We start from the raw sequence: 24703 nt of genomic DNA on the forward strand, positions 1-24703 counted from the left end.
GTCATGATCATATCTGAGTGTGTTTCTGTGGCTCATTAATGAGCAAACCATAAAGTTGCCACTTTGAGCAGAGCTCAAGGCAAGAAGAGAAGGCTCTGCAGCAATTTCCGGCAGCTAAGAAAGCTATTCCGCAGTTTTTCTCTCATGATGAAACAGATTCAAATATAATTTATGTGTCCTTGACAAATAGAATGTTAAATATAGCCATTGTAAAGCCTTAGTAAGAGAATCACTAAGCAGTCTTCCAGAGTTTTGGAGACAGGCCATGCTCTTTTCCTCCAGCTTCAAGAAACAGATAATGTCTTATTATTGGAATCAAGTAGAAAATGCATATTCATCATAGAATCAAGTAAACCTCTGACTGTAACTTCAATCCTATCTCATACAACATTTTATAAAATTGGTTGTGCACAAGCATAACCCATGCTCAAGTGGAAATGACCTATACACAGTCGGGTTTGAATAGGTCATCATGATAAAAAATAAAGTACAGATGTATATATATTGCTCAGCCTCCCAGTATATCTGATCTTGCCACCTACTTCCTTTACCTCATTCTACAGCAATGGACTCATGGGGAATTTCACAAAACCAGTGTATTTAGGAAGAAAAATAAATTGGTTACAGATGGTGTTGATTAATATGCTGGCATCAATGAAAATATCTGGTGCAGCATTAACATTCTAATTGAAAGTGTTTCTGCTACATACTGATGAAAGGAAATATCTCCTTAGGTAGAACTTTGAGTGCTGCATCTGATTTAAATTGAAATATCACAGAATCACACAGCCCGCTAAAAATTAACCTCATTAAACTGAGATAAAAAAATTATAAATTTTCTGATAATTATTAGATTTTTTAAAATATTTCTGCATGTTTCTAAATGTATTGGTCATCTAGCTGACCTTATATTATGTTCTGTCTTGTCATTCTGCTAATACTAACCATGTATAAGACAACAGTTCAACAATTTCTCATTATTATTGAATTTTTCCTCTTCTTGTCTGTTGTGTGGATGGGTATATATTATTGACATTGGGAAAATACCACAACTCATTGCATTTTTATTACTGACTAAGACACTGGTGCTAAATGATTACACCTAAAATCAGGGAAACATTATGTTGGGATAAAAATTACAACAAGTTGAGATGTATTTATCTCTGTTTGATTTTAGATGTGTAAAATAATAGGTAGGGTCGATGGTGTTCGCCATTTTTTTCTCCCCACTGGGCTGTATCTAGAAGAGACTACTTTCATCAGTGACTGTGTTTCTTTACCAATTATCCCTATGTAGTGTGTATGGGGAGAGGGAGGCATATCTTTCTAGGAGAAATCCAAAACCACAGCAGTACTGAAACTGTTTCTTCACCCAAATGTAGGAGGGAATAAAAAGAGAGGGCATGGTAACCTAGACTTAAAAAGACTTCAGAGACTTAATCTAGTGCAGTATAATAGACCTTATTTGAATTTTAAATCTAACAAAGTAAAAGATAAATGTGAACAATGACATGATAAATTATATTATTAGCATGATAATTTTTTAAGTTGGTATTTGATACAAACTAATAATTGACATTTGCTGAAGCTGAGATATGGATGAAGCAGAGTCATCCTATGATCCCCTGTACTTTTTAATATTTTTGAAATGTTCCATAATGAAAAGTTTTAAAAGAATAAAGAATTAAGTTTCTTTGTTAAATCTTCTTCATCCAGAAATTTACCAATCTGAATTTCTGGAAATCCAGGGAAAACTATAGTCTGATATCCTTATACTAGTACAACATAAAAGACCAGTTGCGTTTGTTTGAAAATTATCAGAGGAAGTAATTTCTTTAAGATTTGGTCTCACTACTTAAGTTCAGACATGTTTAAAATGAGCCCTAATAAAATGTGGCAGAAAAAGAAACCATTGATGTCAGAAAGTACTAACAGTAATTCTGTCTGGATAGAAATGGAACAAAAACCAGAGTACTTCCTGATAACCCTTGAGGGCTTTGCTATCAGATACTCTAAGTAATAGTCGTTCCATAGAAAGGGCCCACTCCTTTACTGTTTAACCAAATTATATTACATTGTTTATAGATTGTATCAGAATTACTGTAAAGGGTTATGAGTGGATTTTCCAGAATGGCACTTTAAATGCAACATGATTGATTCTTTTGTTCATCCTCCCAAACATTTTTATCGCTCACAAAGCTTCTCGGAATATACCAAATGCTCCAGGAAGATCATGACAAAAACACATGCATGTCTGTGTTCACAACTTCCTGAATGTATCACATGCAAAACTACATGAACCTGAGTAGGGTTATTAACATTTTTCTTTTAAAATAATTGGTATAGTCCATATTGATATCCTTCAAAAGGAGAAATTAGAAACTTTTCATTGCATCATAATCTTGCTCTAGTAATACCCCCATGATATCATTTTTAAAATGTCTTTCCTAATTGGCTTACTATAAAAAAACAAGTTTTTTCTATGTCTTTATAGAAAGTACAGAGTATTCACCTTGTGCTTTCTTTTTACCGAACATATTTCTCATTATGGAAAAGACATATGGAGCTTTTCTTTCGTCCTCTTCAGTAGCTTACAAAGATCAGACTACTTTGAAATAGAGAATGGTGTACTTTGAGCAGCCACTGTTTGCATAAGTTGTACTTCTTCTTTAGATTACTTTATATTTATTTTCTGTTTATACCTTTGCTGTAATAATAATAAGCAATATTCTTAGACCCATACAGATTTAGTCAGTTTAAACATACTCAGGAGATCCACCCATGAATTGATGAGTGTGATATTTTGACTTTCTGTTTCCACAGAAAGGATTAATAGAACATGTGCAGAGTTTGGGAAACAAGTATATTGAAGCATGAATTTAGATATAATTTTCTCCTATATATAAATAAAGTCTAATGTACACATTAATTTTGCCCTGACTTGGTTTGTATGCTCATGAAGCCAATGACAATGAAATATAATTTAAAACTTTTAAAAATTGACATTTTAACATTTTCAAATGAATGATTTTAAATCAATAACATCTGCTCTTCTGGAATATATTTCTATCTTGTTTTCCTACATGTTAGAATCTCAAAGACAGGAATGTATAATAAGATTGGTTTGTGACATATGAAAACCTGCTCAAAGTCACTAATTATACGAGAGATGCAAATCAAAACGACAATGCGTTATCATCTTACACCTGTCAGAATGGCTATCATCAACAAATCAACAAACAACAAGTGTTGGAGAGGATGTGGAGAAAAAGGAACCCTTCTGCACTGCTGGTGGGAATGCAGACTGGTGCAGCCACTGTGGAGAACAGTATGGAGCTACCTCAGAAGACTAAAAATGGAACTCCCATTTGACCCAGTGATCCCACTACTAGGAATATATCCCAAGAAACCAGAAACGCCAATCAGAAAGGATATATGCACCCCTATGTTCATAGCAGCACAATTCACCATAGCTAAGATTTGGAAACAGCCTAAGTGCCCATCAGCAGATGAGTGGATTAGAAAACTGTGGTACATATACACAATGGAATACTACGCTGCGGTAAAAAAAAAGGAACTCTTGCCTTTTGCAACAGCATGGATGGAACTGGAGAGCATTATGCTAAGTGAAATAAGCCAGTCAGAGAAAGATAAATACCACATGATCTCACTCATTTGTGGATTATAGAGAACAACATAGACTGATGAAAAGGGACAGACCCAAAGACTGAGAAACAGCAATCAGGCTATCAATCCCCAGAAGGAAAGTAGGGGAGGGCGGGGGTAAGGGGAAGAGATCAACCGAAGGACTTGTATACATGTATATAAGCCAAACCAATGGACATGGACAACAGGGGGATGGGAGCATGAGTTTGTGTGGGGGGAGGAGGTGGGGGGTTAATGGGGGGGATGAGGACACATTTGTAATACCTTAACTAATAATAAAAAATTAAAAAAATTAAAAAAAAAAAGATTGGTTTGTGAAAAGAGCATCGATAATAATAAAAGCATAATATGCTGATTAGACTGGACAGCCGAACGACCTTCCAGACGTCATTCCTGACGTCCTTCCGGATGAAGCCCCAGTGGCGGTGGCCGAGGCAGAGGTGGTTAGGGGCAATCAGGCAGGCATGCAGAGTGGTTAGGGGTGATCAGGCAGGCAGGCAAGCAGTTAAGGGTGATGAGACAGGCAGGCGAGTGGTTAGGGGCTAGCAGGCAGGCAGGCAGGTGAGTGGTTAGGAGCCAGAGGTCCCAAATTGTGAGAGTGATGTCCGACTGCCATGAGGATCAGGCCTAAACTGGCAGACTGATATCCCTCAAGAGGTCCCAGATTGCGAGAGGGTGCAGGCCGGGCTAAGCGCACCAGGCCTCTGGTATATAATAAGGACATTATGAAAGGTAATAGGTCATTTACAGTTTAGTCTTTTTTACATAAATTACAAGTTATAGCTGTGCTTAAAACAGCAGTTTTTATTCTTGTCTCCTCTTTTCAAGGATATGTACTACCTATATTACCCTGGCTGTCATAGAATGAAACCTAAATGTTTGATTTATTTCTTATTATAATTTCAGTTCAGGGCCACTGAAGTTCTAGTTTAAATAATCATTTCATCTTGTTTAGTCTTAAATTATTAAGTTATATTTATAGAGAAGATAACACTTTAAAAAGTGAATATTTCTGAATCAGTGTTAAATTGGGCTATAAATCTGATCATTAATTAGTCTTAGTTAAAAACAATGCTATGAAACTAAGAAACAAATAGCGCTTCAGGATATATATCGCAAACTGAAGTTACTTTCTAAAGTATTTTTTTTCTATGAGGGAATGCTAATATCCATCAGATTCAGCATATTTATATTTCCAACTAAGTAAATCCTTGGTTTTGTCTATATAGTTACTAACAAATCATAAGAATTCTTATTGAGACATGGGTAACCAGTATCTTGCTCAGCTATGTAGGACCACTGAAGGGGAGCTTAATTTAATGCTGCTGCTCATGTCACATTGACTTATTTGCAAAGCAGTAAACAGCAAAACTTGTGGTAAGTAGTTAATAACTTCCTATTAAAGTTATATATTATTATTAGTTCAGTAATTCAATTATTAATGTTTCAGCCAGGTTTCAAGCAGAAAAACAGGAAGCAGTCTAGATGTTTTAATGGGACAGAATGGGAACAACAAATCTGTCTAGATGTTTTTGTTTTGGATTGGTTTGTGTGTGTGTGTTTTTTGTTGTTGTTGTTAATATGTTTTCATTGATTTTTGGGGGGAGAAAGAGAGGAAGGGAGAAGGAGAGAGGGAAACATTGATGAGAGAGAAATATCAATGAGAGAGAAAGATCAACCAGCTGCCTCCTGCATACCCCCTACTGGGGATAGAGCCTGCAACCGGGCATTGCCCTGTTCAGGAATTGAACCAGCAACCTCTTGACGCATGGGACAATACTCTACCAATTGAGCTACACAGGCCAGGGCTGTCTGCTAGTAGATGTTTTAATCAAAAAGAATGGGTACAGCAGATCTGCTGCAAAATCAGTGGAAAAATCTGTAAGGCAGCAGGAGGCTGGGCTTCTAGAGCAGTGGTCTCAGCCTTGGCTGCACATTAGAATCACCTGGGAATCTTTTTAAAATCCTGATTTCCGGGCCTCATCCTCCAGAAATTCTGTTTCTTTGTTATGGGGTGGGGCCACAACATTAGTAACAAAGAAACGGAATTTCCGGAGGATGAGGCCCAGAAATCAGGATTTTTAAAAGATTCCCAGGTGATTCTAATGTGCAGCCAAGGTTGAACCACTGAAATTGTGCTGCCTCTGCCCTGTACTATGGACCAGTACAAAGCCCTTACTTCCACCATGACAGAAAGCAACAATTATAGGAACCATGACCAGAAAGATCTTTCTCCCCCGCCCCCCCACTCCTCTCTTTTTACAACTCCAGCTCGCCCTTTATTCTTTTTGCTGACCTAGTCCTTCCAGTAACTTTATAACCAGTTTCCTATATGAACTCCTTTCTAAAGTAAGGAGAATAAAGTCTGTTTTTCTTGGTGTCAGTAAAGTGGTTTTCCTCTATGCATGGGTCTAACAGAAACATATAGGATACTGGCTATATCCAGCTCACCAGGTCTAATCAGCACAACAGCAATGTAGTGGACCGGCATCATGCTCCACACATGTGGAAACAATCAAGGTTCATGAGTAATAGTGATGGAAGAGTTAGAGTATTGGTAAGAGCTTTGATTTAAGGCAATGAAGGTAGATGCTGGCTGTTCTGGCAATTTGAAGGTACCTACTACTTCTAGTGGTCTATGCTAATTGTTATTTGGGGGGGAGGGAGAAGTGTCAGGGCTATTTTCCATCCCCCCACATCAGTAGCTGAATATTAAATGCCTTGCTTTGTTAATTTAGTCCAATAAAAGTTCAAAGCTTGAATAGCAACTACAATTGGAGTAATTAACAAATTATCTATATCATCCTCTGTAATAGATGCCTGTGGTAAGCACTTACATTAGATATAAATATCATTACACACTGAGCCATTACAAAAGGACCATCTATATTCTTTTCAACTTCCTTATACGAAATCTTCCAATCTTGTTCTTTCTCATTATCCTTCCAAACTGTTTTGTTCTATCCTACCAAACTAATCCTCAATCAGTATCAACCAATTCCTCTGGTTATATCCCCATGGAGGCATGGTGGACATAGATGCTTATTAAAAGTATTTGCCTTCCCTCTGTCTATGGGTGGAACTTCTATGCAGAAGAGAAAGGACAATTAAGGGTTCCTCTTTGTTATTGAAACTAACATTTAATTACTGTTTATTTGAAAATAAATGATACACAAACAATTTAATTTGTTATTCTTAAAATTCTAAAATTCACCTATGGTCACTTTTAGCATTGATGAAACAGCATCCCAGAACCAACTTTAAAAAAAAATAACTTATTCAAGAGTAATTATAATAGTGGTAAAATTAAGATATCTATCACTATGCAGAAATAGCTACTTATAAATGCTATGTACATAGCATTTTTACCCCATGAATTTCAGTGGTGCCCTGTAGGTTTTACCTGTTTTTAATTTTTAGTCTTTTTGGATAGACATATTATTTCTTATATTTATTAGCATGTTATCAAACTAAAAAGGATCCTGAGTGTTTCCCTGAACCAAGGTGGTAACAAAGACTGTTCCCTTGACCAAACTTCAGTCAGGTTCCTACATCTTCTCCTAGGCCCATCTGCATATTTCCTTGTAAAGTCTAGTTTTAGCAAGAACCCTGCTAGGCCAGTTTAACTGACCCTCCCCACCCCATGTCTGATCTCCCTTAATATGTGATCAGGTTCCTCATCCTCCACTATCCCCCAGGTGATACCTGATCACTCTGGCCTTTCTTCAGCAAGAATCCCGTGAGATCATTTTAGTGAGAACACCTTTTACTCCTGATTTTTCTCTTAGTAACTTTCCACCCATTAACCCCACCCCAGTTCTTGGCTACAAACTCCCACTTGCCCATGCTGTATTTGAAATTAAGTCTAGACTCTCCCACACTGTAAAATCCCATTGCAGCATCCCTATAACTATCACAATGGCCCTGAGTAAAGTCTACCTGAGCATCTTTAGTAAATGTTAGTGAATATTTTTTTCTTTAACAGTTATCTGCACCCACCCAATCTCTCACTTATGAACATTCATGTTCCCAGGGCAAACACACACACACACACACACACACACACACACACACACACACACACACACAAACTGATATTGTGATCTGTGTCTGAGAGTTATGTGATCGCTACTATATTATTGCCATCCGTGCTATGATTTTGCCTAATGTTTATTCATTATTCAAGCTAAGTAAATTCAGTGTTGGGTGAAGACTATTTTGTCTCCGAAGTTTGATTTCTAATCCAAACCCAAGATCCCTGCTGCTGATCAAGCAGAGAGAATGAGCAGAATGACCTACAAACACAGCCAATTATCTATTAAACATTAAAGTATTGAATATCTACTAAATGATCTAAGACTAGGCGCAATAAAACATAAACAAATGAAGAAAAATGACTTTTGCTTCAAATAATCATATTTCATACAAGTAAGACATTTCATAAATTTAATGTGATACATGTTGTATTAGAATTGGAAAGAGATGGACGAAAAATGAAGAGGAAGAGGAAAATATTCATGGTGAAGGCAAGCTAAGAGAGGTGAGCAAAATTATACATGGCCTTGCCTTTGTGGAGGACAAGGCAAATGTCTGCTTATGGAATAAATATGTGGGGAAACCTGCAGCTGCTGAAGTTTTAACCAAATCCAAGAGGAATCTCCTATCTTGTTGACTATGCTAAGGAGTGCAAATTTTATTCATTTTTAAAACTTTTGTTTAACTTTCAAAGTGTCAGTTAACTGATTGCCCATACATTCATCAGTCTACAATCCCGTTACATTTTCTATATTATTTTACTGAATTACAAGTAGCACGGCTGATACATAAATTTATAACCCTTCAGCTTTGAAACTCAGAATATAATAAGGTGGTTTCTTAAAATCCATCACGTCATAAATAATGTGATTTTTATGTGGCAAAAACTGTGCTAAATATCAGGGAAGTAAAAATAGAGGGGTAATGTCTGCCACTCTTAAACTGTTCAACCAGGAATTCGGATGAGAGGAAATAGGAACCCTGCCTCTTTCCTGTTCTCTAATTATTATATTATTTTATCCTAAAGAATTTAGAGTGACTTTTCTCTCCAAGGATGGGAGGCTGGTAAGCTGCCTAAACCTCAGCCTCAGAAATATCTAAAGCATTTAAAATATCAAATCCTTTCAAAAGATTAGGTAGCTATAAATTGTTATGTTAAATGTTGTATTCTTCAACAAAGAACCAAAATAAGTAATCTTATTATCAATATATGTAAAAATCACTTTGTTACCTAAAACACAGAAAACTTATCATAGCACAAACAAAGCAATTTCTACAGGTAAACAAAAAAGCAATTATAAAACTTCATAAGCATAAAACTATAAAGTAATACCTCAGGTTTAATCTCTCTAGTCAATTATATGTGATTCTATTAACTAAGGAAAGCTCATCTTCAAATGATTAATTTCTGAATCTCCACCCATGTTTACTTCACAATTATAATTAATATGAATTTAATAGGAAAATGTATCAATCATAAGTATATTCATGCATGAAAGTTTATAGAGCCATATAGTGAACTTTGGAAATGCAAAAGTAATTATACTATTAGGATACATTTTAAACTATAGTAGTCTGAAATTCCATGTCTAGCTCAATGTAATTTATATGAAAGACTTTTTCACTGAAAGAAATAATGCCTCATCATACCACTTTAGAATTGTTTTTAAGAATTCTCTGAAACCATCTACTTGCTAAGAAAGAAAAAGTCAAATGCAAAAAGATACCCATAATGTATTCATGTCCTTCAGCTCTCAGTAGATAAATCATTCTTATTCAAATGAAATCCTTGACTTATTTTTTTTTTCCTGCTCCTATGTTCAAGAGATATGCTAAGGGTATACAAATTCTCAGAGAACACTCTGCTTCTCTATTTCTTTTTCCTTTGAGGATGAAGAATGAAACTAGTGAGAGGAATGCAACCTAAAATGAAACCTCAAAGGATAATTAATTGAAAAATGATGCAAGACATGAACTATTTGGTGGAGAAGTTTCATGTTTTGTTATTCCTATCCACAAAGTCCTGTGAGATTTTTCTCCTTATCAGACAGAATGTTCAATGTACTAACTGTAAACTTCAGGAGAATTGAGACATTTTAGAACTCCCCTATTACTGCAGCAATGTTATTTTCCTCTAAATTGGCTTAACGGTGATTGCCCAGGGACCAGTTTGAGGGATCTGAAAAAAATTAACTAGAGCTGATATCGCCTACAGTGCATGACTAAAACGGAATTATTCACTGTAAAAGTGGTGACTAATTTAATGGAAGCCAGGTTGGGAAAGGAGTCAAATGTGCCTTAGCATTGTAACGCTAGTGCTGTTATGCTTTAAAAACAGTGTCAGGAATCTTAGTAACAGGAAGAATGTGCTATTATTGTGCATGCATAAAGCTAGAATGAATTAACTCCGAAAATTAGTAAAAATAAATAAATAAAATAAAATAAAAAGTAAAAAATAAAAGTAACATTCACAGCCGGGGGGCTGGGCGGGGACCGGTCTTGTGGGTGAGGTGGCAGCAGGGGCGGTGACTCCGCAGGCAGGTTCAGGCCTCGGGGCCAGCCGCAGCCATGATCCTGCTGGAGGTGAACAACCTCATCATCGAGGAGATGCTCTCGCTCAAGTTAGAGACCGCGGCCGCAGGAAACCAACCAGAAGCAGTAGAGGTAACATTTGCGGATTTAGATGGGGTCCTCGATCATATTTCAAATCCTAATGGAGACCAAACAAAATCGATGGTCAGTATTTCTTGGAACTTCAGGCACATGGTGCTGATGAATTACTAAAGAGAGTGTATGGGAGCTTCTTGGTAAACCCAGAATCAGGATACAATGTCTCTTTGCTGTACAACCTTGAAAATCTGCCCGCATCCATGGATTCCATTGTGTATCAGGCTGGCATGTTGAAACGAAATTGTTTTGTCTCTGTCTTTAAGAAATACTTCCAGTTCCAAGAAGAGGGCAAGGGAGAAGAGAACAGGGCAGTTATCCATTACTAGAGGCCCAGTGCATGAAATTCGTGCACGGGGGGGGGGGGGTCCCTCAGCCCGGCCTGCACCCTCTCCAATCCGGGACCCCTCGGAGGATGTCTGACTGCCTCTCACAATCTGGGACCACTGGCTCCTAACCACTTGCCTGCCTGCCTGCCTGCCTGATCACCGCTAACCACCTCTGCCTGCCTGCTTGATCACCCCTAACTGCCTCTGTCTCACCCCGCACCCAAGACCCAGGATTCCCTCCTTTGGCCAGTTGCAGGCACCCAGGACCCTGGCTTCCCTTCCTCTGTCCGGCCGCAGGCACCCAGGACCTGGGCTGGCTTCATGCAGGCTGGCTGCAGCCACAGGAGACCATGGGCAGGCAGCTTTGCCTGGGGCCGCAGCTGCAGGCAGCCGCAGGCACTGGCACCGGGACCACGGGGTGGGCGGCTTGTTCCTCTCCCAGGCCACAGGTGCAGATGCAGCCGCTGGCACCCAGGACCACAGGGCAGACAGCTTGTCCCTCTCCTGGGCCACAGGTGCAGCTGCTGGCACCTGGGCTAGTGGGGACCATGGGGCGTGCGGATTGTCTCTCTCCCGGGCTGCAGGCGCAGGTGCAGCCACTGGCACCCGAGACTGTGGGGCGGGCAGCTTTCCCCTCTCCCGGGCTGCAGCCTGGCTAATCCCCATTCCTCTCTCCCCAGTGTTGAGTGTCTGAGGCGTTGCAGCGGTTCTCAACCTGTGGGTCGCGACCCCTTTGGCAGTCGAATGACCCTTTCACAGGGGTTGCCCAAGACCATCCTGCATATCAGATATTTACATTACAATTCATAACAGTAGCAACATTACAGTTATGAAGTAGCAACAAAAATAATTTTATGGTTGGGTCACAACATGAGGAACTATATTTAAAGGGCCAAAAGGTTGAGAACCACTGGGTTAAGGCGTGATGGCATGAGGGCGTGACAACCATTTGCATATTAGCTCTTTATTATAGAGGATAGGGATGATAAGACCGGGTATGTGGAGTCTACCAAGGACAGAGTCACGGTAGTCTTCAGCACAGTGTAAGGATGACGACGATGTGGTCATTGGAAAGGTGTTCATGCAGGAGTTCAAAGAAGGATGCAGAGCCAGCCATTGGGCCCTACAGGTCCTCTTTAGCCACAGGGAACCTCCTCTGGAGCTGAAAGACACCGATGCTGCTGTGGGTGACAACATTGGCTACATTACCTTCGAGCTGTTCCCTCGCCACACTGATGCCAGCGCTCGAGACAACACCATCAACCTGATCCACACGTTCCAGGACTACCTGCACTACCATGTCAAGTGTTCCAGGACTACCTGCACTACCATGTCAAGTGTTCCAGGACTACCTGCACTACCACGTCAAGTGCTCTAAGGCCTAGATTCACACACATATGCGGGGGGAGGGGGGGGGATCCGACTTCCTCAAGGTGCTGAACTGTGCACGCCCAGATGCCGAGAAGAAAGAAATGAAAACAATCAGGGGGAAGATGTTTTCATCCCACTAACTCTTGTGAACAGGAAGAGGAAGCGGCTGGCAACTGAAGGCTGGAACACTTGCTACTGGATAGATAATCATAGCTTTTAATGTTCACCTCTTCAGGTTCTCAAGGGATTCACCATTTTGGCTCCATTTTGTACTCGTTGGGAAAATAATCTGCAGAAACGAGCTGTGCTTGCAAGAACTTGATAGTTCCCAAGAATTTTTTTTTTTTAAATCCACTTGATCAACTTAATTCCTTTTCTTTATCTTCCCTTCCCTTCCACCCTCCTTCCAAGCTCTTTTGCTTTGTGATATGTTACTGGTAATGAGTTGCAGGATAATGCAATCTTAACTTGTTTTCTCCTGAGTATTTGAGTTCAAAACTCCTGTATCTAAAGAAATACGGTTGGGGTCATTAATAAAGAAAATCTTTCTATCTTAAAAAAAAAAGTAACCTTCACAGTTGCAACATCTGCTGCTTTTTAAATAATTAATAAGGGAAATCAATAAAGCTCTGTATGTTGCATGGGAAACCAAATTGGCATTAAAGCATAAACAATGGGGAAAAAAACTTTTTTTTTTTTTGGCCTAGAAACAGAGATAGGAGGACCTCCTTTAGCACCTGGACAATGTCTAAGAAAGTCACCCTCAAAAAGATATAGGAGACTTTGTTATCCCTTTTCTATGGGTAATAGTTGAAATCCCTGTTAAAGAAGAAAAAACACGAGAATAGGGATATTCAAAGAAAAGGTTGCAGAAGGAAAGCAAGGATTTTTCAAAGGTATTAATACAGTCTTTGATATGTATTCATTTTACACTTTTAGATTCAAAATTTCACCTTTTTTTGAAAATTATATTTTAACAGTTTTGTAAATCCTTTCTAAGTCACCAACATGGATTCACCTGAGATAGCCATAAACTATTTTTCACAGGCTGCTTAAGTTCAGGCACATCTTTTCCTTCCTTGTAGAATAAGTCTCAAGTGGTTTCTTTTTCCTTTTTCTACCTGGAATGTCATACTTAAGAATGATTCTCTTTTAATCAGTTCTGACAAGGACACTATTAAGGAACACAAATTGACTTAATATGTGGAAACAACGCCCTCTACAAAGCTGGCTCCATATCTGGTTTCTAAGGCTTCAGTCTCACTGGCAGGGCAGGTCCCTTAGCTGACTTTGTAAGAGAGGAATTTTCCCACACTTGCAGGAACCACAGGTAAAATCTGATGATGAGAGTGTCTTGGGCTTAGAGTCCTAGTGTCAGGATTGAAGTAGTAATTGCAGAAACCTTTAAAATCCAATTTAAGACTCCATGTGAGCACTGACAAACAGAAGTTAATTATCTGGCCTTAGTTTGCTCAATAATATATGTTTTTTTAAAAACTTATATAGTGTTAAGTTAATTAAACAATGAGGCCATAAGAGCGAAGTGGGTTTAATGCCTTAGCAGTCTACCCAAGCAAACTAAAACCTAAGCCTGGAATGCTTCAAGGTTAAGAAATAAAAACCTAAGGACAATCACAAAAAGCCAACTAGGCTTTTCCAAAAAAAAGAAAAGAAAAAAAAAGGCAACTGCTTAAGCTATAGCCAATCAAATAATTTATTTCCTTTGCTTCCACCTCTTCTCTGTAAAAGTCTTTCCCTGGGCTCCTGTGGGTGGAGTACTCCCCACCGCTTCTAAATTGGCACTGCCTGATTTGAATAGATATTGCTCAAATAAACTCTTAAAAATTTTAATATACCTAAGTGTATATTTTAACAATAATGGTTAATACTTTTGCTGCACCTATGGAAATAAAATAGGTCACAACTAATGAGGACAGCACTTTTGTGATTATGGATAATCTTTGGAGATTATGATCACACAGGTTTAGATGGTGAAAATAATTTTAGCAGAGCCTCGAAGTAGGTTAAAGCAATTGCTGTTTTTCCCTTCAATGCCATACTGGGTTTGCACCTTACATTGATTTATCTATGTACAGAGCTATCTTATAGCTTTGCAGAAGCAGAGGTTGGCAAGTAGATATTCATCTGCTATAGATATCAATGATTTCTGTCCAGTGAGAAAGAAAACCCCAAAGGTCATCATTAATTGCTCTGTTATTAAGCTAGTTTTGCATCTAATCTCACATTACTTTCCTAAAATTCCATTATTAACTGATCTATAAATAGCTAACTCCTTAAGTGCACTTAAAACTGGTTTTAATATCTTTCTTAAATAATGAAATATTTGACTCAAAAAAGCTACGGATTAATATATATTATATGATACTGGAAAATAGTAAACATTTTGGAAAATATGATAGAAACTATGTGCTTCTAAATATAAAAATACATAATAGACAGTATGATTCTGGCATAAAAATAAATGGCTCAAGACAATAGAAATATGCTACACAAAGTATGTGAAGTTTTTATTATCAATGTGGTTTTCTTTTATTAGTTAATGTATACAGAATATTTTTATTAAGATGAAGGAACAATTTGCTTATTATATTTTATATGTGAATAAATAAAATATATAAATATTTAAATGGGGAAAATAATTATTATAAACTGTAAATAATATTAAGAAATTTTGCCATTTGGATTTTCATATATAAGAACAAAATTAGTGAAAAAAATTAAATAGAATGAAAATAATCGAGACATATGGGAGGCAATTTTATTTTATGAGATTGTTAAATTCAAAAGATAACCTATATAGAAGATAAAACTGAGTGAAGGAAAAATATAGTCACAAAAATATTACTTAAAATTTTAGCATTGCCCTGAAGTGTGGCTCAGTTGGTTGGGCATTATCCCATGCACCAAAAAGTTTCGGGTTCAATTACCAGTCTAGGCACATGCTTAGGTTGTGGGCTCAATCCCCAGTAGGTGGAGTGCTAGAGGCAGCCATGTGATGTTTCTCTCTCCCTCCTCCTTCCTCTCTATCTAAAAAATAAATATTTTTAAAAAGTAAAAATTAGGCTTTTACTTAGTTAAATGAATAAAAGTTTAAAAAATATATTGTTGGGTTTTTAAAAATATAGTTTTTTTTCAAATTGTAGGCAAAGGAGCCACTCCATACACTATTGTCTCAACCACTTCTTGTGGGGAAAGAATGGAGCCCACAGCTCCTGCAGCACACTTTAGAAATCTGTGTAAAATTTTAAAGAACTGGTCATTTTATTTGACCCATAAGATTACATTTAGACATTTATTTGAAGGATTTAATTAGAAATGCACATCAAGATAAAATGTTGAAATACTTATTATAGCATTCTTATAATAAAAAATCAATGTAAGAAGCTTTTTAATTAAACAAATTATGTTAATTCACTAAAATTTATAAGAATAATCCTGCAAAAACATTTCATTACCCAGGAATAGATAAACATTGCACATATTATAGAAATAACAGTGATTACCTCTATGTGAAGCACACTATTTAGGTGTAAATACTTCTGTGCAGTATTTTTTAGTATATTCTATATCATCCCAACTGTGAGCCTTATTAGACAACTAAAGGCCTGGTGCACAGATTCATGAATGGGAGGTGGGGGGATCCCTCAGCCTGGCCTATGCCCTACCATGCAATCCAGGACCCCTCGGGGGATGTCCTACTGCTGGTTTAGGCCCGATCCCCACAGGCTGGCCTGTGAGGATCGGGCCTAAACCAGCAGTTGGACTTCCCTCAAGGGATGTAGCAGTGTGCCAAGAGACAGGCAGTCAGGGAGGAGCCCGAGCTGGGGTCGGGCACCACACTGCTCATGCTCATCCCGGGCCTGCTGTGCCTGCCACTGCTACAGCTCAGTAGCACTGCCATGGAGTTGGGAAGGGCTCCTGTCACCGCAGCTGTGCTCACCAGCCATGAGTCCCGCTTCTGGCTGAGCGGCGCGCCACCTGTGAGAGTGCACTGACCACCAGGGGGCAGCTCCTACATGAACATCTGCCCCCTGGTGGTCAGTGTACGTCATAGTGACTGGTGGTCGTTCCAGTCATTCTGGTCATTCATTTATAACAGTCACTTAGGCTTTTATACAGATAGTTTTCATAGATAGGTAAGCAGATAGATACTTATCATACAAATGACTATATATTACCACACACACACATACATGCAAAAGGTAAAAATATAAAGGCTGTGAACTATTTTGAAAACTGTTTTGTAGTTTCTTAAAAAAAAAATCCACTTTTGAGTAATTACCTACAATACATGAAAATACATATCAACAAACAGACTTATTCATTAATGTTCATAACATTATTTATAATAGCAAAATTCTGAAAATAACTCCATAGCCCATTAGCAGGCAAGTAGGTAAATAAAGTGCAGCATGTGCCTATTAGGCAGCGGTTCTCAACCTGTGGGTCGCAACCCCTTTGGTGGTCGAATGACCCTTTCACAGGGGTCGCCTAAGACCATCCTGCATATCAGATATTTACATTATGATTCATAACAGTAGCAACATTACAATTATGAAGTAGCAACGAAAATAATTTTATGATTGGGTCACAACATGAAGAACTATATTTAAAGGGCCAGAAGGTTGAGAACCACTGCTAAGGGGATTTTATTCAGCAATAAAAAGGGTTGGTTATTGACACATGCTATAGCAAAATTCAGACTCTATGAGATTAAATGAAAATCATCTTCATTATCTTTCACCTATTTCATTTATAGGTTTCTTTTGTGCCCACTGGAATATAACCCAAAAGTTGCAGGTAAATTAAGAGTCAAGGCCCTGGCCAGATAGCTCAGTTGATTAGAGCATCATCCCAATATGCTAAGCCTGAGGATTCAATCCCGTCAGGGCACATACGAGAATAAGAATCAACCGATGAACATATAAATAAGTGGAACAACAAATCAATATTTCTCACTCTCTCTCCTTTCCTCTCTCTTTAAAAAGAAAAAAAAGAAAAAGAAGTTATGAGTGACCTCTCAGAGATAAATAATGCCTAAAATAGATCAAATCTTCTAATAGGTTAAAAAATTGCTGAGATGATTGAGAAATTGTAAGAACACAAATTTGGAGGACACATCTGTACTTAGTAATGCTATATAAAAAACTGGAAAATACATATTTTTTTCCAAATTTAAAAAAAATAAGAGAGCAGTATCATGTCATTTTAATACAAATGATGAAACACATGTGTTCATATGGATTGTTCTTATATTCCCACTTTAGAGTCATCGTAACTTGATGCTATAGAAGAAAACACACAAATGTAACAAAGATTTATTTACAATACAAACTGAGCTTTAATAACATTAATATCCCAATTTGAATATACTAGTATGTATTTTGGGTATAATGTAATTACAAGGAATATTTTTACGATTTTCTTAGGTCTTCAAATTCTTTTTTCAATATTTATTGACTTGTAATAAATATGAATTCAGTGTTAAATATCCATCTTACTTTTCTTGCATATATATCAAGGACATTATAGGTTACTAGAGGCCCAGCGCTCAAATTCGTGCATGTGTGGCAGCACACAATCGGCCCTCTGGGCAGGCGGTGGGATGCCCTTGCCAGCCTGGAATCCAGATCCATCCAGCTGACATTCGCACTGGTTGTCAGTAGCCCCCTGGCAGCGGCTTTTATATTGTTTCTTTCTTGCAGAACATCTAGGGAGGGGAAGCAGCCCAAGTGCCCAAGGCTGATTTTCGGGAGGCCGGCAGCGCTGTCAGGATCATGCCAGCACCACTGGTCCATCAGTGCCTGGCCCGTTCTCTGGAGATTGGACCTGCAGGATGACTGAGGGAGGGAGTGGCTTCCGCTGGACTGGTGGGCCACCCGACGGTTCAGTCAGCTGAGCGGCGCTCCCGCTGTGTGAGTGCACTGACCACCAGGAGGCAGCTCCTGGGTTGAGCATCTGCCTCCTGGTGATCAGTGCGCGTGCAGAGCAGTAATGAAGTGAAACAGTAAAAAAAATTTAAAAGAAAGATAACAATTCCTGAGCTTTACTTGTAAATAAATAATAAAAAACATAAAGCACATATGTGCATACGCTGAAATGACGGAACTTTTTTTTTTTTATATAAATACTGTAAATGGGAGTTGGCGACGTAGCCATGAAACGATGTATGCTGGGTCCGACATTGCCCAAGGACTGCCTGTATAGATCGTTATGACAATTACTTGAATTAATTTTATGCTTGAAGAAGAATGCTGGAAAGCATTCACTTTAAAAGAGAACTCTTTTGCACTTCTTGAATTATGTTTAAATACAGTAAATATAATACAAAATCAGTATTTCCAGCAAAATAATAAAAGCAAAGAACTTCAACTAAAAGACAAGTATCAAAGTAATAGCAGATATTATTATTCAGATAATTGTGTTTTAGAATGATGAAGTACAGAAACAGGGGAAAATGATTAATATTTAAAAGCTGTGCCTAGTTTATGGTTTTAAAAAATACAATTTTATACTTCAACGTACTTAAATTTAAAAACTGAATTAAACTAAGGTTTTATAATCCAAAATCTAGGGATATCATGTTGTAGACATTACTGTTGAAAGCGAATTTCACCCCATTTTCTTAACATAGTGTTAATGTGGCTGCAGTGTTTGGCTCATGAATATAATTGAATTCTGGCCAAATACAAGCAAAAGGTATAATCAGAAAATTGCTGGAAGTCTTGATAGTTATTGTTCCCAAGTTTCTAGTCAGGTATGTGCCAATCAATCTCTCTCTCTCCCTCTAAAAGGGAAGCAGTTAGCCTCATTTTTGTTATTGGCAGCTGCCCTATAACCAAGAGATTAAAGAATCTCAGCACAATCCAAAATTGTGGAAAGCATATTGAGGCTCAGAAACACCTGTGCACTTTGATTATATCGTTAAACTGTTGGATCAACCTGAATAGCACTCCCCTTCTGTACTTTATGGTAAGTGAGAATATATTTCTTCAGTATTTGGACCACTTTGATTTCACTCTTACTTTGTTAGAGAGAAGTGTTTTCTGACTGATAAGAATTTGGAACCAGAAAGAAATGGCATTGCAATGAATATACAATGGAATGAGATTGTCAAAACAAAAATTGCACCATAAAAAGTTAAACAGGCAAGGGAGACGTTATTCAAAGCTATTGTGATGGGGAATTAAGGCCAGAATTCAGTCTGAGTTCAATTGTGCTGAAATAAAGGGCCCAAGAGTTTTAAGAGCTGAGGTAGGGAAATCATAGACTCTCTGTGTATGCTAATTGCCTTTGCTCACAGGGAAATAAAACTTTTTCATACCTCATGACAGGAGGTAGCTTTATAACTTAGAAGAAGGCTCCCACAAAATTAGGCTTCAATGCTACCACAGAAACAGGGAGATGGGGGAACTATTTCCTTTAATAATTATATTTCAAAGTGATGACTTTCAGTCCTTGGGAAAGGCATTACTGGGTTAAGAAATTGGCAAGATTTTTTTTTTTGAAATACAATTTCCATTTATTTCCCCCCCCCCCCCCCCCCCGCAGAGAACTTTCTTCACTCTTTGAAGACTCAGCTCCTTACATGGGCTTTGGTGGAGGTCGTGGGGCAGCACCCGCTGGTCTAAATCGGGGTGGGGGTGTTCGGTCCTTCCGGGCTTCACGAGAACGATTCCTGACTACCTTGCTGTGAATGGCACAGCTCACACAGTAATGCAACTTCACATACAGCTTGGGAAGCACATAGGCGTCGAAGACACTCGCTTCGGAGATGTCCCTAACGGCTGCGGCCTCCACTATGTTTCGGATGACAAACTTCTTAATGGCCTTGTCCTTGGGCACGCACCGGGCACAGTTGGTGCAACGAATAGGCTGCACATGGCTTCGGCCTTTTTTGGCACGACCGTTATTCCTTTTCTTGGTCATCTTGGAAACGAGGACCCGAGAGAGGCAAGATTTTTAAATATTTACACCTCAAAGGGGCAATGAAAGATTTTACAATTACAAGTTTTCTAAAATAAATGCTCTATGAAAAGAGAGGTAATGGACCTAGAGTCAGGAAGAAATATGACTAACATTTAATCAGATGGTATTGACTGAATATTTGTGTCCCTCAAGACTTATGCTAAAACCTCATCTCCAATGTGTTGGCATTAGGAGGTGGGGGTCTTTGAGAGAGGATCAGGTGATGAGGGTGGAGCTCGCATCAATGGGATTAGTGCCCTTATAAAAGAGACCATACAGAGCTCTCTTGGCCCTTTCTGCCAGGTAAAGTTACAGCAAAACGACGAACTTCTGTGAGCCAGGATATGGGTCCTAACCAGAAATCGAAACTGTCAGCATCTGGATCTGAGACCAGCCTGTGAAAAATGAATTTTTGTTGTTTATAAGCAACCCCGTCTGTAGTATTTTTATTATAGGAACCGGAATGGACTAAGACATAAAATGATCAGCTTGGTCAGAATGAATGGAGGAGATAGAAGAGAAGGTAGTGAGGACCTCACCTACCCAAGCTAAGGAAATTTCAATACTTGGTATGCCATCGTGTAAGAGACTGTTCATGATGTGACTGACCCCTGTCTGGCAGGTGCCTGACTGCTGCTGAGCCCTCATGCTAGATCCAAGCCAGAACAGAGATGGCTTCCCATAAATCCCCTCAGACACGGTCCGACCTCTTCTCTATGCTCCAGATATGCTGCTTGCTGGACAGACCATTGCCCTGCCCTGGTTAAGTATGTAAGGCATTTTCCCCTTATTGCAGTGGGTCATGCTCCCAATAACCCTACCCATCCTTCCCTAATTTTTATAACCCTTAATCCCTGCCACATGGTGCTGAGGATATCTATGTTGTCTTGCCATCACCCAAGATGACCCTCATTTTTAAGTTGCCTTAATAAACTTTTGATGTAATGCTGGAGTTGTCAGCCTCTTTCTTTGGTCTCATGGCCCCACAGAATTTTCCCAAGACATTAGAAAATCACTAATTAAAATATGGCCTGGTGTTTTGTTCTTGTTTATTGATGGTATAGCACTAGGAGATTTGGTAATAAATAAATAAATAAATAAATAAATAAATAAATAAATAAACAAACAAATAAAAGTAGATATTTCTTGGGACATTCAATATGCCCCTATATGTAAGGAACATTTGAAGACAAAAATTACAGGAAACAGGAGTTTTCTTAGGAAACCCTTTTTCTAGGCTACAATAAAATAAACGTAAATTTGGTTATCTAGCTTTTTATATAATGCAAAATAATACAGAGTTTCTAGCTCAATAATGAAGGTACCATCATATACAGGAAAGTGAGAAAATGTTATTGAGGTAAAAATTAAGCCTCATCACCTTGGCTTCTCCAATGGTTACCCTCTTTACGCACAAAAACACAAGTTGAACATACTGTTTAAATGCTCTCTAAAGGCATTCTGGACCAGTTGCCTTCTCAGTCAATGGTATAATATCAAATATCCAGTTCAGAAAACTTTAAGGACCAGAATGAAAATGTCAATAAAGTTAAAGAAATAGGAATTCTAAACAGATCAGAAATCCTTTTCTAGAACACTTCTCTGAGAAGTTTTCATTCCATGAAATTGATCTAAAAGATTTTTTCTGTTCATGTGGTTCAGAGACTGGTGTGGATTCCTGAGATGTTTATTACAAGATTGCTTATAGGAGGTTTGAGTGTTTAGAAACTGTCAAAATATTTTGACATTGCTTCAACATCTAACACAATTTATCAATTTTATTTTCCTACTAATTCATTTCACACTAATTTTTTAAAACTCTCATCCCATAAATGATTTTAAAATATGGCCCTTTCACAGATATGTCTATAAGTATGATCTAAAACAAGTGTGCCATAAACATAGTAAACATTTAAGGAAACTGAATTTAAATCCCAAGTCAATAATGTTTAAAGCTCAGGTAATGCTTAGACTCCAAACTCACACCAACAGAAAGTGGTTTAATAATACACAAGGACCAGAAATCCAATCATAAAATAAGGCCATACAAAGCAATGTTCAAGGAAGTCACCCTGAAACCAGATTCTGGAAATATTTCCAGATTGGCTGACTGTCTGGTCTACCAACAGTCAGATGTAAAGTGTCAAACATGCAAAGACTTTAAAAAAGGAAATACTACCCTAGCTTGTTTGGCTCAGTGGATAGAGCGTCAGCCTGCAGACTGAAAGGCCTGGGTTCAATTGTGGTCAAGGGCACATACCTCGGTTATGGGCTCCTCCCTGGCCCTGGCCCTGGTCAGAGTGCATGCAGAAGGATGTTTTCTCTCTTTGATGTTTCTCTCTTCTTTCCCTCTCTCTTCCACTCTCTCTAAAAGTCAATGGAGACCTAACCAGTTTGGCTCAGTGAATAGAGCATCGGCCTGTGGACTGAAAGGTCCCAGGTTCGATTCTGGTCAAGGGCCTGTACCTTGGTTGCGGGCACATCCCCAGTAGGAGGTGTGCAGGAGACAGCTGATCGATAAAAAAAATCAATAAAAAAAATTTCCTCTCTATAAAAAAATCAATAAAATATATTTTTAAAATAAAATAAATAAAAGTCAATGGAAAAATATTCTCAGGTGAGGATTAAAAAAAAATACTTGTGTGAAAGAAAATAGAGATGGAAAATAAAGCAACTTGGAAGGAAAAAAATAAGTCTAGGTTCTAAAAAGTGTTAGAAAAAAAATTCTCCAAATAATTTTCTTATTTTAAATCCAAAGTCAGTTGAGGGCAGGAAAATAAAAAAATTATATTAGGAATAACAAAAACATGAGCACCTTCCAGTTCTCCTTTGTAGAAAGGCTTTGTTTCCTAAGGCTGTAATAGAAAATCACTGCAAACTGGATGACTTCAAACAACAGAACATTTATTCCTAGCTCAGGAGTCTGGAAGTCTGAAATCAAGGTCTCTGAGGACAATTCCCACCCTGAAGACTCTAGGAAAGAATCCTTCGTTGCTTCTTTCTAAATCTGGTGGCTTCTGGCAATCTTGATGTTCCTTTAGTTCCTTGTAGCTGCATCATTTCAATTTCTCCCTCCCTGTTCACAGGGCCCTCTTCTCTGTGTGTGTCTCAATATCTCTCTTCTAAAAGGGGCACTAGTCATTGGATGTAGGGCCACCTTAATCCAGAATGACCTCATTTTAACTTGATTACATCTGTAAAGACCTTATTTTCAAATAAGGTCACATTCATGGATTCCAGGTGACCATAAATCCAGCAAGGGAGTAGGGAGAGGGGAGGTTACATTACTTAGCCCAATTACATTATTTAACCCAATTAAAAAAAAAATGTATGTAGACTTTCAAACAATAAAGAATTCCAGTACAAATCTTAAGATTAACAAAATATTCTTAATATTCCCAAGAACATCAAATAGCTGGATACTTGGTTAACAGGAAAAATTACTTAGAAAAAATGCTTGTTCCAATGATTTTTCCTCTTATTTTGTTTTGAATGTTATGTAGTTAACTTTATTTTAGGATATATTGAATTCATAAAACCATGTTTTTTAAAGTATGTGAGAAAATCTTGTATAATAAAGAGCTAATATGCAAATAGTCATCACACCCTCACACCCTCGCGCCCTCACCCTCACGCCCTCACTCTCGCGCCCTCGAGCCCTGGGCCAGGGGACCTGAGGCCAGGCAGGGGACCTGAGGCCACGCCCCCCCCGCCCAGTGGGGCTTGACAGGGGACCTGAGGCTGTGTCCCCCACCCTGCATGGCTTGACGGAGGGGAGGGCAGCCAGGTCTGGGTCTCGCACAATTTCGAGGCACGTGCGGGTGGGCAAGGACTTGACTCTGGGTCCTGTGGTGCGACCCAGACTCTGACAGGAGGGAGATTTTTCATATACATTTTACTAATTTTCTTTCATCGCTGACACTTCTATTATAGAGAAAGGGCAAATAGCAATATTAAAACATTTCCTCTAATTAAGTCCCTTTCAATGTGCACGAATTTCATGCACTGAGCCACTAGTATGGGAATAATATTCACTGTGAAGTTATTTTGATAAATCATTTTCATTTAGTACTCTTTCAAGTAGGCAGAACAAAATACTTGAAATTCTTTTTGTTTTTTAAGTGATAAAGAAAAATTACAAAGAGAAAGATGACTTTTCATCAAAGAAGGACTACTAATTTTTCTCTACTTCTCAGCACTATGTATAATCTTTTGGCCTTGGCTTATTTCTCAGGCCTCATCTGGCCCATCTCTGATTGGTTCCATTTGTGCAGGCTACTTTGGTGATCTCGATGATCCTGTACCTCTGTACCTTGTCAAACTCATCCTTACTCAATGTTTCTTTCCTGGACACCTATAGAACCTCACAGGACACACCCCTAATGATTACTCAGGCCTCTGTTCATATCTCACTGCCTCAGAAGGACCTTTCCAACCATCCTCCAAATCTATCATTCACTCTCTTACCTTATTTACCTGATATCACATTGTTGTTGTATTTATTTACTTGTATTTTTATATTTTTAAAATTGTGTATCTTCTTTGTCTATAACTCTCTCTAGCATTAGGGTAGGAGCTTTGTTTTAATATATAAAGATGAGTAAATTAGATAATATATGAAACAGAGGAATCCTTTAAAAATCATT

General features: G+C 38.3%; 1 protein-coding gene and 1 pseudogene across 1 annotated transcript; one reads left to right on the forward strand and one right to left on the reverse strand.

Annotated features, from left to right (window-relative positions):
- The first annotated feature begins 10269 nt into the window (after positions 1–10269).
- On the forward strand, positions 10270–12256 carry LOC118651439 (annotated as a pseudogene).
- Positions 12257–19632: 7376 nt separating this feature from the next.
- Positions 19633–20018, reverse strand: LOC118650978 (40S ribosomal protein S26-like). Its single transcript, XM_036299613.1, has one exon. The coding sequence runs from the start codon at positions 20016–20018 to the stop codon at positions 19674–19676; it is 345 nt and encodes a 114-aa protein (XP_036155506.1). The 3' UTR covers positions 19633–19673.
- Positions 20019–24703: the final 4685 nt, after the last annotated feature.

The sequence above is a fragment of the Myotis myotis genome, unplaced genomic scaffold (assembly GCF_014108235.1).
Source record: "Myotis myotis isolate mMyoMyo1 unplaced genomic scaffold, mMyoMyo1.p scaffold_m19_p_3, whole genome shotgun sequence".
Lineage (NCBI taxonomy): Eukaryota > Metazoa > Chordata > Mammalia > Chiroptera > Vespertilionidae > Myotis > Myotis myotis.